Source organism: Kryptolebias marmoratus, linkage group LG3, assembly GCF_001649575.2.
Source record: "Kryptolebias marmoratus isolate JLee-2015 linkage group LG3, ASM164957v2, whole genome shotgun sequence".
NCBI classification, from domain to species: domain Eukaryota; kingdom Metazoa; phylum Chordata; class Actinopteri; order Cyprinodontiformes; family Rivulidae; genus Kryptolebias; species Kryptolebias marmoratus.
In genome coordinates, this window is record NC_051432.1 from 1,435,583 (window position 1) to 1,459,179 (window position 23,597).

General features: G+C 37.7%; 2 protein-coding genes across 2 annotated transcripts in view; both read right to left on the minus strand.

Annotated features, from left to right (window-relative positions):
* Positions 1-822: 822 nt before the first annotated feature.
* LOC108245323 (neuroblast differentiation-associated protein AHNAK) lies at positions 823-11,765 on the minus strand. Its single transcript, XM_017432145.3, has 5 exons — positions 11,617-11,765; positions 7,176-7,209; positions 6,929-7,046; positions 5,500-5,669; positions 823-5,362 (listed from the first exon to the last, which is right to left on the minus strand). Exons 2-5 carry the CDS (start codon positions 7,176-7,178, stop codon positions 1,379-1,381), a joined length of 4,275 nt encoding a protein of 1,424 aa, XP_017287634.1. The 5' UTR covers positions 7,179-7,209; positions 11,617-11,765; the 3' UTR covers positions 823-1,378.
* A 1,972-nt stretch (positions 11,766-13,737) lies between these two features.
* abcc10 (ATP-binding cassette, sub-family C (CFTR/MRP), member 10) overlaps positions 13,738-23,597 on the minus strand; it is a 27,982-nt gene continuing 18,122 nt past the window's right edge. The window contains exons 14-22 of the mRNA XM_017432110.3: positions 22,862-22,868; positions 21,319-21,662; positions 20,899-21,068; positions 20,662-20,822; positions 18,494-18,747; positions 17,730-17,875; positions 16,805-16,902; positions 15,266-15,378; positions 13,738-15,160 (exon numbers count right to left, since the gene is read on the minus strand). Of these exons, the coding sequence (XP_017287599.1) occupies positions 15,025-15,160; positions 15,266-15,378; positions 16,805-16,902; positions 17,730-17,875; positions 18,494-18,747; positions 20,662-20,822; positions 20,899-21,068; positions 21,319-21,662; positions 22,862-22,868 (1,429 nt within the window). The 3' untranslated portion in view covers positions 13,738-15,024. The remainder of the gene's footprint in view (positions 15,161-15,265; positions 15,379-16,804; positions 16,903-17,729; positions 17,876-18,493; positions 18,748-20,661; positions 20,823-20,898; positions 21,069-21,318; positions 21,663-22,861; positions 22,869-23,597) is intronic.

Genomic DNA, 23,597 nt, shown 5'->3' on the forward strand with positions numbered 1-23,597 from the left:
TGCCAGCATCTTGCACCTATGCAGTCAGAGAGGCTACATATATATATATATATATATATATATATATATATATAGTATTTCAACCTGTCTGATAATAATTAGCATTAGCACATGTTTTGTATAACCTGTTCAGCAAATACCAGACTACACAATCCCAGACCTTATATAAATGCACCAATATACAGATGCTGTTTTAAAGGCATCAGGGGGTCCCACCAAACATTAAACTGATTTAGATTTTTTGTCTGTTAGCTCAGTTTGCATTAATATGAACTAGTAAAAATAAACAACTTGAATTATTGTTTCTGAAAACATTCTTACTATGCAGCATTTTCTTCCACACTCGCCTAAAACATTTGCAGAGTATAAAGTATATGCACTTCTAAATGTGTTGTATAACACATTAGCATGTTACTGCCAAACCTGTTTTTTCATAGAGAAGCAGATCGGCTGTTCTCATCTTCAGTGTTTTTTGATAGCTAGTGGTTGGCTTGACTGAGGTACAATTTGACACAGTACTTCATGCTGGTCCTTCCTCCCTGATGTCAAACAAAAGAAAATATGTGACAATGTGGAAATACTTGTAGCCCTGTCCTTGTTTAACTAAATATGGACAAAGTACATTGACATGTCGCTGATTCTAACAAAAGAAAAACATAGAAGAAATTAATAGTACATCCAATTTTTTTGACACCACTGGACTATAGCTATCTGTGTGTTAAAGAAAATGGCATTTTTCTGTTTTAACTGTCAGCCAAAAACAAACAAGCAAAACTATTGTGAAATACTTCTATTTAAAAAAAATATGTTGACGACCACAACTAATTTTAAACAAAATTACAAAAAATACATTTTAATGAAAAATATGTATGTAACTCCGGTATTCGTTATCCCAGATAAAAACAATAACGCTAGGCATCCCGATGAGCTGAACAATCCAAAGGAAAGTTTTGAAACACTAGTATTTTACAGTTCAGTTGAAACTATCAAAGAACAATTTTGTTACTTTTATCTTGGGTATGATACAAACATAATTTATAAAATGTCTTCCTTTAGTTTGAACATTAGCTTAAAAACAAAACAAACCAGTTTAAAAAAAAAATAAATATATATATATTTTGTGGTATAAATTTAATCTTTTAAAACATGTAAAAACAAAAGTTTTAATTTACTTTATAAAACAAGTGCAAGAATGATTAAACTCCCTTTACTGCAAAGTGAAACAAGTGGTATTTATGTACAACAAAGTAAAAAGTCAAACAGTAACACTTTTCTTGCCAGTTATAAACTACAAATCTACAGAGTGGAATAGTAACACTAAATAAAACCAATATATAAAAACACTCTAAAATAGAAATATACATGTTTGCAGTGATGGCTATACAAGGTTGGAGAAAAAGAAAGTTGAGCCTTTTAGATCATTTTTGTTTGGGACATCAAGATCCAGATCATCTGAATGAAAGTCAAGCCTCCCCTGAGTGTTAAATTTGCGGTTCACCATTTTTTGATTTTGTGATTGTTTTGGGAAAACAGTGACGTAGTATCCATCTGAACTCTCAGGTACTTTTCTTTGCAAATGTTGAGATAAATTTGGAGAATATGAAATGGATTCTTTACCACCTATTGGCATTCCTTGGGCATTTCTGGAGTCCCACATGTCAACAATAACCCCTGAGGAGGGCATCCCCTCTTCATACATAAATGGTGCCTGGAGGTCCAGTTTTGAACCCCTGGCTCTGAGCACATGGTCTTTTTCTGTGAAATCATCAATGTTGAGGTCTGAACGATTAAAATTAATATACTGGTGTAAAGCATCATCCACTACAGGGTAGCTGGTTCTTACTTTGGTTCCAGATGATGTTTTGTTAGTGCAATGCAGTCTAACATTTTCATCTATGTCCAGATCGGGCTTTTTAATACTCATACTTGCCATATCGGATCTGTGAATTTTAGAGGAAGGTACTTTGAACTTCACTGAAGGATCATCAATGTTGAGATCTGGAGATCTGAGGTGCAGCTGTGGACTGCGCTTTGCAACTTTAGGCATATTGAAGTCTATGTTTGGACTACTAACATTTGGACCTTTTAAATCTCCTTTCATCTGAGGGCCAGTGAAGTTCATTTTAGGCTGTGCTATACTGCAATTAACTCCTAGATCTGGATGATTTCCACTAAGGTCTAGCCTTGGAGCATTTACCCTTGCATGAGGTAGATCTAATACTGGCAGACTTACATCAGGAGCTCTCAGCCTTGGTCCTGATACTTTTGGACTATTAACATGCATATTTGTGATGTGGATACTGGCATCTGAAGTTTTCATATCCAACTCTGGAGCTTTAAGATTTATGTCTGGTGTGCCAAGCTTTGGAAAAGTAAGCCCACCCTTTGTCTTTGGAGCTGTAACGTTCAAATCTGGAGAATTTAGATCTGAATCTATTTTCAAATTGGCTCCCTTTGGTAATTTAGCATTAAGGTTTGGTGAATTGAGACGAGGGTTTGGGCTATCTATCACTGGATCAGAAAATCCCACTTCAGGTATTTTCATATGTGGCATTTTCATTTTCCCTGATGGGGTACTAAAATCAGCATCAGGAACTTCCAAACCAGTTTTTGAACTTTTCAGATTCATATTTGGTAAAGTCAAGTTGGGAGAATCAAGTCTACCTTTACTTTTTGGAAATTTGAGATTCAAATCTGGGTTATTTAAGTCTGAACTTAACTTCAAATTAGATCCTTTTGGTAGTGTAGCATTAAGATTAGGTGAACTGAAATCAAAGTCTGGGCCATCTAACTTTGGATGTGAAAATCCAACATTAGGCATTTTAAATTTTGTTTTTGGTGAGCCAATGTGGACATCTGGACTGTTGACATCTAACTTAGGATTCTTCATTCTGATGTTTGGGAAGTCCAGATCAGGGGTATTCATTTCACCCTTTATTTTTGGAGCTTTCAGACTTAAATCTGGGGCTTTGAGATCTGTGTTTAGGCCCAGATTTGGTCCTTTTGGAAGTGTACCTGAAAGATTCATTTTTGGCATTTTCAGTTTGCCTGGGGGAGCATTAATATCCCAGTCTGGAGCTTGAAGTTCTGGCATTTTGAGTTTACCGGATGGCATGTCTAAGTTGACTTTTGGGGTATTGAGATCAGGTTTGGAGGATTTGAGATCAACCTTGGGCATATTAACATCAGGCGCATTTATTCCACCTCTGAGATTGGGAGCAGACATATCAAGGTCAGGTGTTTTCAGGTCCAAGTTAGGGCCATCCAAGTCTGGATCAGAAAAACCTAGGTCAGGTAGGTTTAAGTTTGGCTTTTTAAATTTCCCAGATAAACCTGGAAAATCCATATCAAGATCTGCTTTAGGACCTTTGAATTTGACATTGGGTGCATCTATATCTGGAGCATTTATGTTGCCATCAATCTCAGGTCCTTTCATACTTGGAAGACTGAATTTGGGCATTTTCATTTTAGGCAGTTTCAGTTTTGCTTTTGGTGAGCCAATGTTGACATCTGGAGTGTTGACATCTAACTTAGGATTCCTCATTTTGATGTTTGGGAAGTCCAGATCAGGGGTATTCATTTCACCCTTTATTTTTGGAGCTTTCAGACTTAAATCTGGGGCTTTGAGATCTGTGTTTAGGCCCAGATTTGGTCCTTTTGGAAGTGTACCTGAAAGATTCATTTTTGGCATTTTCAGTTTGCCTGGGGGAGCATTAATATCCCAGTCTGGAGCTTGAAGTTCTGGCATTTTGAGTTTACCGGATGGCATGTCTAAGTTGACTTTTGGGGTATTGAGATCAGGTTTGGAGGATTTGAGATCAACCTTGGGCATATTAACATCAGGCGCATTTATTCCACCTCTGAGATTGGGAGCAGACATATCAAGGTCAGGTGTTTTCAGGTCCAAGTTAGGGCCATCCAAGTCTGGATCAGAAAAACCTAGGTCAGGTAGGTTTAAGTTTGGCTTTTTAAATTTCCCAGATAAACCTGGAAAATCCATATCAAGATCTGCTTTAGGACCTTTGAATTTGACATTGGGTGCATCTATATCTGGAGCATTTATGTTGCCATCAATCTCAGGTCCTTTCATACTTGGAAGACTGAATTTGGGCATTTTCATTTTAGGCAGTTTCAGTTTTGCTTTTGGTGAGCCAATGTTGACATCTGGAGTGTTGACATCTAACTTAGGATTCTTCATTTTGATGTTTGGGAAGTCCAGATCAGGGGTATTAATTTCACCCTTTATCTTTGGAGTTTTCAGACTCAAATCTGAAGCCATCTGAAGTCTTTTAGATGAGGTTGAAATCCCCAGATTGGTTGACGGTACAGCTAAGTCACCATCTGGTAGGTCCAAGTCTCCACTAAAGTCTGGAACTTGAATATTCGGCAGATCAAATTTTGGCATTGTAAATTTAGGAGCCTTGTATTTTCCAGCTCGACCTTCAAAATTAAATGATGGAGTGTCAGTGGTCAAGTCTGTTCCTTTTATGTTAGCTTTGAACAAATTTTCATCAGAGGCAGAAATGCCACCTTTAAACTGTGGTCTTTTCAGACTTAGGTCAACTTCATCTTCATGTCTCCCTTTAACCCCAGGTCTGGGCAAAGTAAGTGAACCAGATGGAGTATCCACATTTAAATGTGCACCTGAAGGAGCTCCTGGGATTTCAACATCTGGTATCTTAACCTTAGACTTTGGGCTTTTTTTGGAAAGTTCCGAGTTGGCCAGGTCAGGCAGTTTGAATTTTGGCATTTTGAATTCTGGGTTTATTCCTTCAATGTTTACTTTAGGAACACTAACATTGGAGACTGGACCAGTAAAACTTTCCCCACTTACATCGATTCCAGTTTTAGGAATGGTTATGTCTGAACCTTTTCTGTCCAAACCCATTTCTGGAATTCTGTCATGATTAGCCAGTGTCAAGTCATATGAAGTTCTCTCTGTATCTGGCAGGTGTTTACCAGATAGAATTCTGACATTTTGATCATCTGGTAATGTCCCAGACAGATGACAGTCTGGAGCAACAAGCTGTGGATTTCTAGCATCAAGGTTTAGTCTTGGGCCCAGAGAATTACTTAGAGTACCAAGACCCATTGGTGGAAGGTTCAGATTTCTGCCATCCATTAACTCTTTAACATTAGAGTTTGAATCCACATTGGCATCCTGGTTCACAGTCTTAGATTTCAGAAGACCAAAGTCAACTCCAAGGCGAGGCAGCCCCATGTCATGTTTTAGGCTGACTATGGATGAGGCGGGTACTGTTCCATCCCAGTTCCCACTGCCTGCAACTGCACCAGACAAGTCCTTCTTTACAAACCTCTTTATTTTGGCATTGTAGAGTTTATTGTAGGAATCATTCAGCATCTAGAAATATGAATTAAAATTAGTTGAGTGTAATGTCAAAAACATCAGAACAAAAGATATTAATTTTGAGGCACTGATGCATAAAGCAACATAAAAATAATCATTAATTCAATTGTGACAATCTGTATTACACCTACCGCCTTAGGAGTCCTGGCACACTGGTCCAAGTTCTCAAGGCTTTTGCTCATTTTTTTTCGAGTGAGGACTTGGATTTTGTCATCATATGGCTCAATCAGTTTCAGAACGTTTAATACCTCATCTTTAGACAGGTGATCAAAATTTATTGTTGCCCCCAAAATTTCATCCCCTGAAAAGAAACAAGACATTTTTTACATGAAACAATAGCTTGTTTCATAAATTCCATTCACTTGTGTATGAAAATGATATAATTCATTTAGCAGGTAGTTTCATGCCAACATTACAGAATAATTTTAGGCCAAGTGTCATCCCAGCCTTTGTTGTGCATCAGCACCATGAGTGAAAACACAGACAGAATTGGGGGTTTATGATAAACAGCCTTTAAGACAATGAAAGAGGTAGTCACAGAGCTGAATCAGCAGGTTTATAATATTTTTATCACTGACACTGTTGGTTTTAATTTAGTTTCACAATGGTGAGAGGATGTGTGCAAGAGTGTACTGAGGCAGAGCTGAGCTACCTCTGCATGTTCTGTGTGTATAACCCTAAAGGGGAACAGTGGAGGCCTAAAGAAAATACTTTTTTTTTGCATCAATAAAGCACCTGTTGTGTCATAATGACAGAGTACTGTGCAGTGGATTGCGAGTAGAAGAAGACCCACAACAAAGAACTGGTTATTCAGTAAAACAAGACTCTCAGACAAGTTTTTACAGACATGGATAAATTTGAAACAATTCTTCAAATCTCATAAAAAAGTGATTCAGTTACAAGTAAATATTTAATATATAGATGCATGCCTTTAGTATGTGATAGACTAAACTAAAAAATGCAAAAATATATATATATTTTTTTTTTTACAAAGAAACACCAAAACAGTATGGACAAATTTGTTGGTATCATTAAGGAATTAATTAATCTTTGCACTATAGTCATGTATCAGACTAACTGTTTGGTCTTAATTAGTATCATAAGGGTCTTCAAGTTTTCCTTGAGCCATTCAGTCTATTTAACATAGACAACAGCCACTGATTAGATTGGTATGGTTGTGTTCACCACACTGAAGATGGAGCAGAAAAAAACAAAGCTGAGAGCTGTCTGAGGAGCTCAGAAAGAAGATTATAGAGATCCATGTTAAAGGTAAAGACTACAAGACCATCTCCAAGCAGCTTCATGTTCCTCTGACCACAGCTGACAAGATTATATAGGTACATAGGTACATTTTTTCTTTACATCCACCACAACAACTCCACCTTTAAAAAGACCAAAACTATAACAGCAAAAATGGTCACAGTAGAGAAATAGATTAGATGGATTCCTTTAACTTAATGTTCTTGTGACCCACGTGGATTTAGATGTAAAACTTAAAACATGTCTGATGTTTAAAAAAAACATTATGGGAAAAAGATAAATCTAAGTCAGAGTTCATACCTTCCTTCAGGTCCTGTCTCTGTGAGGAGCTGTTAACGTTGGAAATGACCAGTCCACCCTCCTCAGATTGTTCCAGGGTCAATGCCTCAGAGAGGCTCCTTCCCCTGCGGTGTGTTGGCTGCACACAAAACAAATCAAAAAAGTTTTACAACAAACACACTCATCCACAGGTTTTGAAAAAAAGATGCTGAAATTTGAGTACTATTGAGTTTGAAAAATAGTTCACAAAGAGCTATTTATTTCATACCATGATTTTTGATGTTGATTTATTCCGATTAAGCCTGCAAGAGAAAATAAAATAGTCTTTAAATAGATTCTGACATTATGAGGACAAAACACGTTAGTGATCCACGAGACACATGGGTGAACATCGAAAAGCCTTTCAAAAGCTGAAGGTTGTTGTGGCTAAAGGTAATATTTCAGTTTTAAAGATTTGTTGGCAAATCAAAATTGCAAGAAAATTGGCAAATTTTCAGTTGCAGTCTCACTGAATTCTGAGTGTTTGTAACCAAGTGCAAGTGCATTTTCATGTGCATTAAAGCGCCAGAGTTGTCCACATCATACCCTAAAGTACTGCCTATCTTTGTTTATAAAGTACACCTTAGAAACAAAGATAGGCAGATTTACTAATTTTCAATAAATATCATTTCTTATTGGTGTGTTTTTTAGACCTGGACAGTTTCCTGTCAGAGCAGAGCTCTATACAGATGTCAGAATACAGCTCTAGCACTTAAGATGCCCACAACAAGTCTGACTATTTTGAGAGAAAATTTATCACACAGATTTTTTGAATATGTTCAAACTTCAAGCAATTACAAGCCTTTGTGAGTCATGTAAAAAAAAAACATGACGGTTTTGAGACACTTTGAAGACTCCCTCACCAAATCTGTTCATCAACTAGTCATGGCCCAGTGATACTATCTAAAGAGCTCTGGTCATTGTCTGGATGTTATATTAATAACCTGTTCTTACCATCACTGTGGTGTTTTTCTACTTTTCCCAAAAAAATTAAAAAATGATATAATCACAGCAACTTGTAATTCCATTAAGTATTTACAAATTGAGTTGTTATTTCTGAGAGTTTCTTGCCTTTTTGTGCAGTTTGGAATAATCTGGCTTTTAGTTCTTGGGGAGCCATTATCAAACCACTTATGGGACCAGCACCATTTAACAGAGGTCTCACATGTGATAGACAATGGTAATATGTTGTTTTTTGATCAGTTAGGAGAAATGTATGGAGTGGATAGTAATAAGTTTCTGCATAATGCTCAAATAAAATGATTTAATATCAATTATGAATTTGACAAATGATTTTGATCTTTGGTCTTGATATGAGGCACAGTGTCAATCTTGTATAAGATTCTGAAAATATGTATTCACAACCCAAATTTACAATGCCAAACTACACAGGGCGAGAATGTTGAGGAATCATATAACGATCTCTAAATCAGTCAATTATTGGATTATATAATTAAAAATCACTCATAGAGCTCACATTACCCACACTAAACTTGAGAATTTTTACACTAAAATAATTAATTTATGTTGGTATAGGTGTAGGAGCACTTGGGACCAGAATTGGAGTACCTATTTATAAATAGGCACTGTTTTGTGGTTCAAGCATTTTGTTAAAAAGTGTTTAGTTGTCTCCTTGTCCAGCTGCTGCTATTTTAGGAGGAGGGAGCTGACAAACCCACCGTGAAAACATCAAGAAGTTGGTCAATTTGGCTTTTATGACTTCTAAAACATAATATTGTTAAACTGAAAGAGAGAATTCAAATAGTTTCTTAAGAGATAGATGGCTATTTGAATTTTTTGAGATTTTAAAGTTTAAAAGTATTAATTTTGACAATGATATAAAAAATAATTCTGGCATAAATTGGTATGAATCGGAATTTACTGATTCCCATTTAATTATGTACATTTATTTTTTTTATATGATGAACTCAGTGTGAGAATGAATTTACAGCAATAATACTTGTATTACAGTACCGAACCCTTTTCTCCTACTTATACTTTTGTAGTTTGTTTCTTTGTAATGTAATTATTTTTGTTATTTACTGTTATTGTTGTTTATTTTCCTCTTGTTGTTATATCCTCATTTGTTAAATCTATATTAAATTATTCATTAAAAATAGCTCTGGTCACAGCAGCAGTTATATTTATTTAACTGCATCAGTTTAGCAAAGGAAAAAAGGCATCAAAAAGATTTTTCTTTAAAACAAGTAAACTGTAAAGATAATCATTTCTAACCACAGTAATAGAAACTAGCAGCGTGGATGACGGTGCTGCTGTGCAAAAGTGACTTTAAAAACACTTTTAATTTGTTTGCCTCTGGAGTACATGTAATGCATTTAACCTTTCCATTGTATCTTTATCTTTATAATTATGTAAATAAAATAAAATGAAGAAATGTTGTTAATAAGGAGGGGTGTGACTTTTTGTTCCTGTACTGTGTGTGTGCTCAGAGAGGTTACACCCAGGAAACTCAGCAGGCCCGTCCTTCAGGTGTTTAAGTTACGGCTCTGGGATGTTCGAGCTTCATTGTGAGAAACCACAAACCGGTTCATCCAGGGTTGGGAACGACTGCTCTCTTTGTGTGAGCAAACAAAGTCAAGGAAACATTACTCACTACTTTCTAATACAGATGTCCTGACAACGAACTGACAGACTTTCAGAGAATTTAGAGAATTTGCTGCTCATTAATGCTGACATGAAGCGACATGCAAAGATGAGTCTAAACAAAAAAGCTGTTGTTTTACTCCTCATCATCACCTAACTGCTGTTTCTATAGTTGCACACACAATTAAAGAGTAATTAAAGAAAACCATTTGGGATTTAAAATAAATTGAGCAGAAATCCTAAGCCAGAAATCTTTTTTCTTTATGAGGAAAATAGGAAATAATTGCAAATACAAAAATAAAAACAAGCAGGAGGACGTTCCAAAGTTTCCACACTGCTTCAATGTTAGAGTTTGAGGCCAGTCTGTAGGACTGTCTTTCTTTGTATTTTTGTTTTGAGGATGCTTTTATTGCTTTGGCAGGGTGTGTGGGATCATTGTAACCCTCCTCTGGATGTATCAAAGAGGGTTCAGGTCAAACATTAAAGGTCTGAATTCATCACCACATTTGATCTTGTGCTGTTTATTTTTATTCTAGTTCTTTTGTCAATTTTGGCACAACTTTCCCCTTTCCTCTTAGTTTGAGTTGCATTTAAAAATGACTTTTTGACATCAAAGATCAAACTAAAACATTTCCGATGAGGCTCTCAGGTTCTGTTTGGTATTTGTTGAATTCTTCTTTTTCCTAAAAACGTGACTTTCAAGTTTATCTGCTGAAAACAGTTTTGTTTTTTAGGTCTGGCAGTGGATTTGTCCTCTACTTCTTCACTTTCCTCAGTATTTTTTAAGAGCAACCTGCATATCAGACACAATTTAAAATATGGTTTGTTTGTTTTTTCCCTTTTCTTATCTTTGAAGTGTTTATAGGTTAGTGTTGAATACTTTAAACAACAAAAATCCTTCATGTTATGATGATCAATAACAATGACGGAATGTAAAATAAAAAAAGTAGTCAAATCCAAAAAAAAGAAACTTTAAGAATCAACTGTTTAAATCAAGATTAAAGATTAAAGAGTACAAGAAAGTCTGGATTCCTGAAAGTAAGAAAGATAGAAATGAGGACTGACAGAAGACCTTTGCACAGTGTTGTGTAAACATTACTCTAAGAACAACATGTGCATTAAAGGATCTGTCTTCGTTCATGACACATGGTCACATGAGGATCTATATTGTGTCATCATTCTGAGGGATTTAATTCATGTAAACATCATTCATGTATCATTGCGCTTTGATGTGGAATAATAACAGGAAATATTGAACATGATCAGAATATAAATCTAATAATAATAATAATAACAAATATATAATTACTGCAATAATCGTTTCTGTTCTCAGCATTAAGAAATACCAAAATAAATATAACTACAAAAATAAAATTGCTCATTTAGGTTAAATTTTAAGCTCAGTCAATTATTTAATATTTATGTTTACCTGAAAACAAAATTAGTCAGATTTCAAATCAAACCTATTGGTGAATGAGTCTGACTTGATGACACTTGTACAATTATGAGAAATTTTACAAGAAAGTAAACATATATTTTGGATAAAAATCCTGAATGTGGTTTAACAAACATAACAGCTGAGGTTCAAATGGTGAGTTTTTCACACTGAAAACGATAACAGAGCAAAGGAAGCTGCAGGTTTGCTACTTAAAGCATTACATTATATATTATATATCACAGATAAGGCAAATGCACTTACAAAGAATGTTTTGCTTTGTTTTTTAATAAAACACAGATATTCAAAGGAGTAAGCCAAAAACTGATTCTTGTTCTTCTCTCACCACATGAAAACATTTTAACGTCCTGGTTGCTAAAAAACAAACACTTTACCATATTATGACAATGTCCGAGTGTCAGCAAAAATAAATCATGAGTGTCTGGAACATGTCAGTTGAATACAACATACTAAAAGCTGTTAAAATACCTCAACACTCAGAGCTGCTGCTTTGACAGAAACTATCTCCATGCCAGAAACCTAAAAGCTGCAGAGCAACTCTCGATCAGCTGAACGTTTAAGACAGACAAGATGAAAAACACCACAGGTTCACTTCAGATATCCAACCCACCTCACAATCCATTAGGCAGTTGTCGTTAACATCAGGTTTCTAAGCTGCTGAAGTTGGCTCAAACCGTTGGGCTGCAGAGGATCAGTGTGAGCTTACAGCTCTGCAGGTTGTCACTGAGAGGAGGAGAGCGTGTCAGGTGAAGGAATACTGTAGGTGGAGCAGACAAACAGGTTCCACCTTAAATGTCCTGCCACCATGAACTGACTGCTCGCACACACACACTTCATACGCCCCTCCTACAAACACACCTTAACTACAACACACCTCTAACATATATACAAACAAACAAACATTAGCAGAACTTCAGTCTGGCCCATCTTTTTTCAAACAGCAACACATCTTTTACTATAGGTACATGTATATAATACACACAAACACACACACAGACACATTGAAGGCAGGGACACAATCACTTTGTTATAATCAGGAATGTGGACGACACAAAAACATAAACCAAACACTCCCCATGACAACATGATAAGAGAGTTAAAAATATGTTGACCCGAGCCAAGGGAGTGGCAGGCGTTTACCGTGACTCACTCTGTGCACAGAGACTGTGAGAATTTGACTGCTAGAAGGAAAATTCAGTTGCATCTCCACCTGCTCTGATTGATTCACTCTGATAGGTGGAAACTGCAGCTCTGCGTGGGATCTGATGTTAGAACTAAATAGTTTTATGGCACACCTTGTGAAACTTCACGCTGGATGACGGCTGGATGACAGTGTTTACATCCCAGCACTTCAGCTGTGTTTGTTGTCAGAACAAAAACCATGAAACAAATCTGAAAAATCTTTGCATCTCTTACAGTAACATCTTTAGATTTCTCAGTCAATGTGACCCAGTCTCCTTTTGAAAACATGAGAATGTTTGATGTCTAAAGTTTGATGTTGGCACCAGTTTAAATAATGAAATCAGCCAAAACCTGAAGTCATACTCGTGTTGAAAACAAACACAATACATGTAGATTAAAACATTAGACTTTTTTTTAACTGGTTCCAATGCAGCTACTGCCTGAAATCTACATAAACAACAACTTTCTTCTCTGAAACCCAACAGTAATCTGGGATTTTTCTTTGTAATAATCTGATCTAACAAAAGGCTAACGCTCTGATGTATAATCGGAATAAAAAGTGTAAAGAAAAACAAGATCAGAAGAAAAGTTAAAGCTGCTACCAATGGTTCCTCCAGGACTTCCCAATATCTTGCAGCATTCATTTTACCCTCTATCTTTACAAGCCTTCCAGAGCCAGCTGCCAAGAAGCATCCCCGTAGCATGATGCTGCCACCACCCTGCTTTACAGTGGGGATGGTGACTTTGTGGTGATCTGCAACACTTGGTTTCCACTAAACATGGTGTTTTGTCTGATGATCATAAAGCTCAAATTTGGTTCCATCAGACCACAGAACGTTCTTCCACTTGACCATGGAGTCTTCCACATGTCGTCTGGTTTTCTCCAACAGTGTCTTCCTCTTCACCACTCTCTCATTAAGCTCAGACTGATGAAGAACCAGGACAACAGATGTTGGAGCTCAGTCTCTCCCATCTCACCTGCTGAAGCTTGGACCTCCTTCAGAGAGCTCCCAGGTGTCTTGGTGCTCTCTCTCACTGTCCTCCTTCTTCAGGGGCTCTCAGTTTGTGAGGATAGCCTGCTCTTCGTAGATTTACATGTTCCATATTCTTTCCAGTTCCTGATGATGGATTTAACAGAACTCCTGGGGATGATTAGGGTCTTGAAAACCCTTTTGTATCCATCCCCTGACTTGTACCTTCTAATAATCTTTTCTCTGAACTGAATTAGGACAGCCACTTTAAAGGGGGTGAACATTTATGCTGTCACTTATTTTACATTACATGTTTTTATTTAATTTGTATTACTTTGTTGAAACTTCATTCCTTTGTGTTTTTGTAAAGAAGGTCAATTTATGTCCAATGGTTGATTCATGGCAGCAACTGAAGCATACAACATATGAATACTTTTTATAGGGACTTTAAATGATCTTTCTTTCAGGGCACACATTTCAAATCAACCATTTATCAATTTGTTTACACACACACACACACACACACACATATTTAAATAAATGAATAAAAAAGTAAACAAAAAAACACAGACCACATATAACCATACCATCTACAAATTGAATCCAGTACAAACAGTAGATACTGTTACAATACACTGTGTTGAAAAGGCTGCTCTTTGTTCAATGTAAAAATAAATTGTATAAATATAAAAAAAAGAAAAAGGAAGAATAAATTAAAAGGCTTGCATTCCTTGAAGGAATGTACATCACTCACTTCCTTTTATGCCAGAGTTTCAGACAGAGATCATCTTATGATGTGAAGGAATGGAGTTACAGCCAATTAGGTCAAACCTTGTAAATAATATGCACAATCTCATGTGACATTGTGGGATTTTGTGTAATGTTACTGCACAGAGAATGTTTTAATGATGACTACCTTATAACACTGCACAAGTCTCATGGGATATCACAAAATGTCACAGTATGTGTTGTGGATGACTCTCAGCTATTACTACATCAAATTGTAGCTCAATATTTGTAAAAATTGTCTTAGTTATAGACATTGTTTGTTTGCTAATGTTGATTAGATGTGCTCCATCTCGAATTGGATTGAGTCTAAACGTTAATCAGTTGTAGATGTTCGACTAATGATTATTTTCTGCAAGCTTCACTAAAATCTGTCCAGAGGTTCATCAAAAACCTTGTGTGATCTGTTAGCACTCAGACTGTGTGTTGGGATCAGTCTAATATACTAACACATCAAACTTTGAGTCAATGTCTGTGAAATTGAGTTATAGTCATTTTTGTGTCTTCTAAGGTCGGGTTGCTGCAGCAGCCATCCTGAATAAGGCTGACTCCAAAAGTAATCAGTTGTAGATGTACATCCAGTGATTACTTTCTGAGGGTTTCATTAAAATTGACCTGTGGTGCATGAGATATTTTACCAGCAGGCAGGCACCTGAATACAGACATACATACATGAGCAAAAACATTATTGTACGCCTTAACCTCTTGGTGGTGGGTGACAAAAATGTGACCCAAAATAAGCAGGTAGGTGATAAAACCTATTTATTCAAGGAGTTGTTTTTACACTTCTGAAAGCATAATTTAAGATTGCCCCCCAGTAACTACAAACATACTCAAAAAATTAATATGCACAACAAAATAAAAAACATACAGTAACATTGATTTGAGGCTTTTTGTTCAAACCTGGATTTAAACAATTTCTCAATTTCTGTGTTTAAGTTTGTTAAGGAGAAGTTCCAACTGAGTGAAGCAGATTGGTGCAGGAAAAGCTGCAAGCCATCAGTAACAAACTCCAGGATGAAGCAGGAAAGTTTCTCCTCTGTTTGTCAGATGATTCCGTCTCCGGTCTCTTGGACTCATCACTCTGCTTGCTCGCCAACCAGTCTGTGGAAGATTGAGTTATTGGTTTGACAGAGAGCAGCTGGGGTGTCAAACTCCACCACCTTCCCAGCATGCATCACAAGCACACGGTCGCAGTCCATGATGGTGTTGATTCTGATGAAGCAAACAAAAAGAGTCTTTAAACGTCCACATCAAGGTGAGAGAAGTCCTCACTGTCCGACCCTCTGAGGGACAGAAAAAAGCCTTAAAACCTTTTACCTGTGGGCTATGGTGAGCACCGTCTTGTCCTGAAACTTATCTCTGATGGTTTTTTGGAGAAGTCTGTCTGTCTTCTGATCCACACTGGCTGTGGCTTCATCAATACACAAAACCTACATGATGGATAAACAGAGACATGTGATTCAGTGGTCAAATTCAAAAGTAAGAACATTTTTTTTCTTTAAAAAAGGGCTTGAACTGGCCAAATGGAAAGTAATACAGTGCTGCAATTTTTTTGTCAGAAATTGACCAAAAATCCCTGTAAGCTGATCATAAAATAGAGGATAAAACAACAAAAGGAAGAAAAAAAAAGTTGAACAGATTTGATCAAATAGAGAGGGTCAGGAGTTAAAACGGCTGTAATTACATGGCCTCTTTATTCTTCTCCAAAACAAAGAGCCACTAAATAAAAACAGGACAGCAGTCTTAAAAGTTTTACCACCACAAATAGATTTCTCTTGTTAAATACAAAATAAATAAATAAACTAAATAAACTCAGAGAACACAAACCTCCGATAAGGCAGTAGCGTCAATAAAAAAGGAGGGTGATCCGGATCATGATCTAAATCACCATCAAAATTGAAAGAACTGTTTTTTGTGACAATCCCAACATTTCCTGAAAATTTCATCCAAATCTGTTCTTAGTTTTTAAGTAATCTTGCTAACAGACGGACAGATGGAAAAACAAACAAATCAACGCTAATGAAAACACAACCTTATAGGCAGAGGTAATAAAAATAGCCCAACAGGAAAAACATCAATTAAAAAAAACTAAAAATGATAGGTATGCACACCTTTAAAAATATTATTTTGATTATTTCCTTACTCAGACTGTATATGTACTTAAATTGGGCCCCCACTACACTCCTATGTAGTTTTATGATTTTTTGTTGCACATTACCTAAAGAGAAACACATGACATAAAAACACAAACACTTTCCAAAGTATTCAAACCACCGGTCTAAGAGTTGCCACAACAAAAGAGTAACACAGGACAACAGGGCGACACACCCACAGGATGAAAACTATTACAGCTCCATCATCACACCCAGAAAACCCTGAAGATAAAGATAGAGCTAAACACCATTAATAAGCATATTACCACATGACAAAAATAAAAAACGAACATTTGTGGTAGTACTTGTTGCTGAAGACATTTGAAGGCCTAATTTTTTCATGATGACGCACACAGATTCACAGCATGAAACCAATACTAGCCATAAATGGGTGGGACAACTCCCATTTTCAAACAGCCTTCATTCTCATCTCAACACACAAATAAGGTGTCCTACAGCAGGGCTGGGACACCCTCAGGTTAAATAAACACACCTGCCTAAGTGCTCACAACCACATTTATAGCAGCAGCAGTAGCAGGACCTGCTACAGTGGGTTTCTCTGAGAACCACAAGGACATACCAAAAACACAAAACCGAAACGCGCAGCTCAACAGACCAGTCCTCAACTCAACTGTGAGGAAACAAACTGGTTATTCAGAAGACGTGAGACGTTTTACAGTAAAACGATAGAGCTGAAACTCACCTTAGCCTGTGTCAGCAGAGCTCGGGCTAAACACAGCAGCTGTTTCTGTCCTGCAGAAAGACGCTTTCCTCGCTCGCCCACCTCAGCATCCAGACCCCCTGACACAGACAAATCTGACCAGATTACTCCTCACTCATCCAAACAATGCTTTAAATACTGAACATTATTGACACACACTATATTTTATATTCAAGAGGAGTAAAGTGTGCCTAAAAAGAATCGTCTGATCTGCTCATCCTTGTTTCTTTTTATGACCTGAAGGCCAAAGGGCGATAACATCTCTGTGTGTTCGTTTGTCTGTAATGTTACCAAAATACAGTAACTCAAGCACCACAGAACGGATTTTAATGAAACTGTCGAAAAGTAATAAATGAATGTATATGTACAACTGATTAACTTTTGGCTGATTCAAGATGGCCACCACACAAAGTGATCTTAGAAGTCACAAAAATAAGATGATCTTAGCCTAAAATTCTGAGATGAAAGGTGGACAATGATATGCTGCCATACACCTCTCCCAGTCAGAAACAACCAATCAGAGCCAGGAGGCGGGTCTTAGCAGTGTGAATCACGCTTGTGCAAGCACTGCCCTTCCTCCACACAGCACGTACAGTTGTTCAAGCTGAAGATTGCCGGTGTGCTGCAGCTTTACTGCAACAATACGCAGTAAAGCATATCATTGATGTTTTGTCCCTACCAGTGAATGTGCCACAATTCTGCTGTCATTGGTGGCCATGCTTACTAGCCTGCGTGTTCACAGCAGGCTCCGCTGTGGGGGAGGAGCTGAGGAGGGAGGGCTGTAGTGCAGCAGAGAGTAAGGGGGAGGAGCTTGTAAGGTGGGCTTGTTCAAATTTTCAGGCTAAGTCTATGGTTTTCTCAGAGCTCCCTACTGCAGCTTTAACTCCTCGCTGAAGTAATAACTCACCCATCCTGCTGACCACAGAGGTGAGGTGGCACTGGTCCAGGACGTCCAGCAGCTGCTGGTCCAGGTGTCTCCCACAGGGGTCCAGGTTCTCCCTAATGGTCCCACTGAATAAGAAGGGGTCCTGAGGTATAATAGCCAACCTGGACCTGGAGTCGGCACAAAAAGCACACAGTCCACGGTAATATACTGATCACTGCTTTTGTCATACAGTAAACTACATCTTAAAAATATTTATCACCAGCTGCTGAAGATGAAGCTAATAACATTTTAACATGTGTCTGTGTGTGCCTTTATTTGTCTGTAGTGTTACCATATTATCTCATTAACTTCAGGAAAGAATTAAATGAAACTTGCAGAAAGCAATTACTGGACATACAACTACAACTGATTAACTTTTGGAGTCAATCCAATTCAAGATGGCTGCCATAGCCAACTGATCCTAAACAACAGAAAAAATGTTATAGCTCAATCAACTTTATAGATATTGGATAAAATTTGATGTGTCAGTAGCTGAGAGTCATTAACAACACAGACTGAGTGTGACGTCTTGCAATAATGCATGACACATAATGTCTTTTTCAAGGTTTTACTAAAACAACTGTATCTCCTTCATTTCTCAGCATAAGATTATCCTGATCTAAAAACCTGGCTAAGAAAGGTGACGGATGATATGCATTTCTTCAAGAAATGCTAGGCCTTTCATTGTGATTTTCTCACAGTTTGTTACATAAATCTCACTCAGGTCTTAATAACTTCAGACATACCTTAACTGAGCTAAGCCCACTGTGCTAATATCCAGCTGATCCAGGAGTATCTGCCCATGGTTGAGCTCCACCATACGAAACAGGGCCAGAAACATTGTGGACTTGCCAGAGCCTGTACGTCCAACGATGCCAATTTTCTCACTAGGTCGTACCAGCAGGCTCACTCCATCCAGCGCGTTAGGAAGACCCTCCCTGTAGGCCAGAACCACACCGTGGAACTCCAAAGAGCCCCGTTCAGGCCAAGCAGGGGGCAGCTGGAGTCAAACAGAGATGTGAAATACAAACAGTGAATAGCAAGCACTGCAATTAACACATCTGCACAGCTGGATTAAAGAGTTAATCCTTTAATATTCATAAGATCTACAGGAATAATTCATAAGAAATTTATCACCACCATCTGCAAGCTACAGAACTAAGAAGATTTGTTATTCTTCTGTAAGAATCTAACCAGCTGAGAATTTTTTTCTTTTCTTAAATAGCTTCTTTAAGCTGGAGCTGTTCTTCTGATATGTTCAGAAATCTTTAAACCATTAAGCAAATGTTTAACTGAACTGAGATCTGGTTTTGACTAGACTCTCTGAGAACATTTAAATCTTTTCTTTTTATCAGGGGTGTCAAACTCCAGGCCTTGACGGTCGCTGTCCTGGGAGTTTTAGGTTTTTCTGCTCCAACACACCTGAATCAAATGGTTTAATTATATCCTCACCAAATCATCAAGTTCTCCAGGAGCATGGTAACAAGTGATCCATTTAAAGCAGGTGTTTTAAAGCAAGAACACATCTAAAACATGCAGGAGAGCGGCCCCTGAGGGACAGAGTTTGACACCCCTGCTTTATATCACTTGAAAGTTGTGTAAATGACATCAAAGTGCATCGCAAACTAACCTCTGCGTTCATTTTGTACTTTCCTTTTTGTATTATGTGTTTTTATCTTTGTGCACTTCCTGTAAAGTGTGTGTGTATACCATCAACCTAGGTTAATGGTGTATACATGTGGGAATGTGTAGCTTGATTATTTCAAAATACCAGGGAACTTTTAAAACACTTGAGATGTCTCTGGACTATACAGGTCCTCCAAGTAATGAATTAGAAACATGATAGTTATTTGTTAAAGGTCTAAATGTTTAACTGAAAAGACATTCAGCTACTGTTTGTAACTATAGGAGCTCATTTATGTTGTTTTTATGTCCAGTAACTCCTACAATGACAGAGCTGAAAAAACGACCAAAGAGGAAATGTCAACATCAGTACGCTTCGGGACAATCCTCTCTGCTGGATGTGACCAAAGCACAAATTTTAATCATTAGTAAGTCAAAAGAAACTGTCAGGAGTTCTGCAGTACTCGTCACTTGAATTTTTAACATGTTCAAAATTCTGTGCAACACATTTTCTTTTAAAATAGCTGCAGAGTTGTTGCAGTTGTCTCAAATTCATCTCAAAACTTTTTCAATTTTGTTTCCATAAATTCTCAGGAGGACTTCATCGTATCTCTCTCTCACCGGGCTGTATATACTGTAGTTGGCAACTATATTTATGAGAGTCTCCAGAATGTCTTGCAACTTTTGCAGAGTTTTCAACCTCCTTGTGTAAGTCATAGAGGGTATGTAGCCCTGCCATTTGAGTTTGGAACATGTTCAAAAAATTTGTGCAACAACCTTTCTCTCAAAATAGCCACAGAGTTGTCCTAAGTGTCTCCAACTTGCCTTGAAGTCAACTGAATTTTGCTGAAAGGCATCTCCAACTGCTGAACTGTATTTTAACTCCTGTACTCTCCTCTGACAGAAAACAGAGGTCTGAAAACCACCCTGATGATAATAATTGAAAAACTGGTCCAGATCTACATATCTGCATATCACTCCAGCAGATTTAATAATAAATTTAGAGGCAGATGCCGAGGTGGATACAAAGTAAGCAGTGGGCATATTAATGTGCGCAGCCAAAAATACAGTTTTGTCAGCCATGCACTCGAAAATAAGCTGTGACTTTTCAATAACTGGCCTCTCAAAATGCAGGCTTACAGCTTGTTGGTCACTTTGTTGCAAGAACTCAGAATTCAGTGAGACTGCAAATGAAAATTCGCCAATTTTCTTGCAATTTTGAGTCAGCAACTAGTCTCCAACAGTCAGAGCCAAGTGAAATACTATTCTAAGTTATGAATCAGTGGCTAACCTGTTGATTCACATCCTGTGGCTCGGTTGGAAGACCAGTGGAGTATTCCTCAGTTCGCTCCACGCTTACCAGCTGCATTTCAGTCTGTGCAAAGCTGAATATGAGGCCAGACAGCAGCATTGTGATGGACAGGGCATAGGACAGGGACAAACCCACCAGACCTGAGTGGAACAACATGATCACTCAACACCATCTTATTTACTGGTGCATTATTGCCAAATCCAGTTATTGTCTAACCTGGATCAACAGAACTGTACTGGTGCTGAATGACAGCTATCATCCCAAGGCCTGTCACTACAGCAACACCAATCAGCTGCAGGCGGATGTCCAGCCACTGCATGGCAGCACTGCTAAGAAACAGGCAACGCTGGTTCTGTTCCAGTCGCCTGGCACTCTCCCCCTCAAACCTGAAGCACCAAAAAAAGAAAAAAAGTCCCGTTAGTTTTGCATTTAGAGGAGATCTGCTCAGACTGTGCTACAAACCATGGCTTTACATTAAACCATGACTATAATGGCTTCACTTTGTTTTAACTAGCTTTTTAAGTAACCTGATTTAAGAGACTAAAAACACTGTAATGTGATGTAAAACGCAAATAACTGACATTCAATTTCAGCTATCAAATCCTCCGTTTGCATGTTTACTGTCCTGGCTCTCACCTGGAAGAGCTGCCACTGGCCCGGATGGTTCCCAGACCGGTAATTGTCTCAGAGAAGTGTGAGTAGACGGGTGAAAGGGTGAGGCTGCACAGGCGCTTCAGCTCTCGAGAGGTGTGTCTGTAAAAGTGCTGAGTGTGGTAGTAGAGCAGAGCCAGGGGGAGCAGCGGTACCAACACCCAGGGTAGGCCGTAACTTATCACCACCAAAAGGCCGATCAGGCCAAAGATGTTGGCCAAGAGGATGTTCAGGATGAACGGCAGGCTGTCATCCACAGTGCACAAGTCTGAGGAAAAACGGTTGAGTATATGGCCAAGTGGGGTGGTGTCAAAGAAGGTGACTGTGGCCTAGAAACCATAGGGGAGAGTTTTGTTAGCCAGTATTCAGAACAGGAGTGACGAACAAACTGAAGTATTGATCCCATCATGCCAGTATCGATATGATCCAACACCAACGTTAGTAACATATGTTAGTGTAGATTCTCAGTCATCCAGGACATGACAGATCCAAAAGGTAAAAGGAAAAAAATAAATAAGAAACTCACTGGACTTCTATTCTGTAGCTGAAGACAAGCATAGTTTCAAGCTTTAAACTGAATGATGATGATGATGGAATTAATAATACCAATATTTGGATCGATCGTCATATACCTACTTTAATGACCTAAAAGTGAGATGAAATGCAACATGACTGTTCACACTGAGGTCACTTTGAAAAACATCAGATTTAAATCATCTGATTTAGTACCAAAGAAATCAGATTTGTCAGTTTCAGATTGAAATAAAAAAAAACATGCATGTTCTTCTTGTGTTAGCGTGGGTTTTCTCCGAGCCCTCTTGTTTCCTCCCACAGTCTAAAAACATGCATGTTAGGCTGTCTCCCTTGAAAAAGAAATCTGTGATCTCAGTGGGATTTGCCTGGTTAAATAAAGGTTAATAAGTAATAAAGTTTTAGGCCCTCCTCTGTTTTCTTTATATGTTGCCTGTGGGGTCAATCTTCAATAAGTATGAAAATGCCTTTTATTGCTTTGCAGATGACATTCAAATGTACCTCCCTCTAAAGTTGGCTAATATGATTATAAAGATGGCTTCAAAACTGCCAAATGGACGTTTAATCATGGATGGAACTGAATTTCCCAAGTCTCAATAAACAAAACTGAGATTATTAACTCTGGTAAAACCAATCTCACTAATGAAGCTGATAGTGTTCTTGGTCCTCTAGATTCTTACTGACACGCTTATGTGTATGATGTAAAGTACTTTGAACCGCCTTGTTGCTGAAAAGTGCTTTATAAATAAATTTGACTTGACTTATGTCAGAAATCTAGGAGTGATTCTTGATGGTTCTTTTAAGCTAGACGAATAGATAAGTTTTGCAGTCAAAACTAGCCATTTTCATCTGAGGACATTTGCTAAGGTTTAACCCCATCTTCCTCAAAAGGATTTTTAACATGTTATTCATGCATTTATACTGCAACACCTTATATAATGGCTTAAATCAGTCATCTCCTTGTCGCCTTCAAGGAGTCTGAAATGCATCAGCTTGCCTTTTGACTGGTATGAGACGGTGTGACCATTCTCCACTGAAATCCTGTTATTTTCAGGATTCAATTTAAGTTTTTATTAATTGCTTTTAAAACATTTTCAAGGAAATACACCAGAGTATATTACAGATATGCTGCACCATCTTGCAACAGTTAAATCACTGAGATCAGCATCTCAGCTTGTCCTGCATGTCCTGACTTCCAGGGTGAAAGGAAGAGGCAATTGAGCTTTTTCCATTTGTTGCCCCTAAATTATAAAACGCTTTGCCTTTCCAAATCAGAGCAGCTCAGAGCATAGAAATTTTTAGGTCTTTGCTTAAGACACTTATTTGCATTGGATTTTTATCCCAGTTGATCTTGACATTATGTAAATGTATAAATCTATGTGTGTGTGTGTGTATGTATACAAACATAACTATATTAACTGTTTTCATTAATATGATTTTATTTATTTATTTATTTTTATTCGCTCCAAAGTCCAAAGAGACTCATGAGATTTAGACAGGAAGGAGGCCAGGCAGTTTGTGTTTGAGTTTGAGGCAAAACCATTCTTTATAACACTATTAAAATCTCCCAGTATCTAAATATAAATTCTATATTATATCGAAATTATTTTAAATAGCCTGAGCTGGTGAATAAGGTTGAGAGGTTCCGGCTAGAAATAGTCGGGCTCACCTCAACGCATGGCTCTGGCTCTGGAACCAGTCTCCTTGAGAGGGGTTGGACACTCTTTCACTCT

Bases quoted from the DNA above. Each gene is read 5' to 3' on its own strand.
- LOC108245323 (XM_017432145.3), bottom strand. The intron at 5,670-6,928 runs GTATGAACTCTG...GTTTCTTTTCAG, and splicing joins GAGACAGGACCTGAAGGAAG to GGGATGAAATTTTGGGGGCA. The intron at 5,363-5,499 runs GTAGGTGTAATA...TCATATTTCTAG, and splicing joins GTGCCAGGACTCCTAAGGCG to ATGCTGAATGATTCCTACAA.